The sequence below is a fragment of the Eimeria tenella genome, genomic scaffold, assembly GCF_000499545.2.
Source record: "Eimeria tenella Houghton genomic scaffold, Eth_scaff1747, whole genome shotgun sequence".
Classification (NCBI taxonomy): domain Eukaryota; phylum Apicomplexa; class Conoidasida; order Eucoccidiorida; family Eimeriidae; genus Eimeria; species Eimeria tenella.
The window spans coordinates 3,648-3,949 of record NW_013541575.1 but is presented as its reverse complement, the minus strand read 5'-3'; the positions used below and the strand labels follow the sequence as shown (position 1 = coordinate 3,949).

At 61.3% G+C, this 302-nt stretch overlaps 1 protein-coding gene across 1 annotated transcript in view; it reads right to left on the bottom strand.

Moving 5' to 3' along the window:
• The window catches only part of ETH_00033805 (uncharacterized protein), a gene marked incomplete at both ends in the record, with an annotated part of 3,493 nt that overhangs the window by 1,212 nt on the left and 1,979 nt on the right, over positions 1 to 302 (bottom strand). Inside the window, one exon of the mRNA XM_013373793.1 lies at positions 3 to 302. Coding sequence (XP_013229247.1) covers positions 3 to 302 — 300 coding nt within the window. The remainder of the gene's footprint in view (positions 1 to 2) is intronic.

The window sequence follows — 302 nt, the reverse complement described above, 5'->3', positions numbered from 1 at the left end:
CTCTTTTTGTGTTTCTGCTGCTCCTGCTGCTGCTGCTGCCACTGCTGCTGTGGCTGCGGGCGTCAGCAGCTTGCTGCAGTCAATCAGAGCCACAGCGCCGCAGACCGAAGCAGCAGCAAAGCACCAGCTGTCGTATGCTGCTCTGCTGCTGCCCCCAGCAGCAGAAAGGACTCGGAAAGCAGCAGCAGCAGCAGTTGGCAGCGCCTGTGGCTGGAAACCTGCTGCAGCAAATGTAGGCAATCGCCACAGCAGCACATCTCCGCTGCTGGTGAGGCCCCCCACCAGCAAGCTGCTGATGCTGC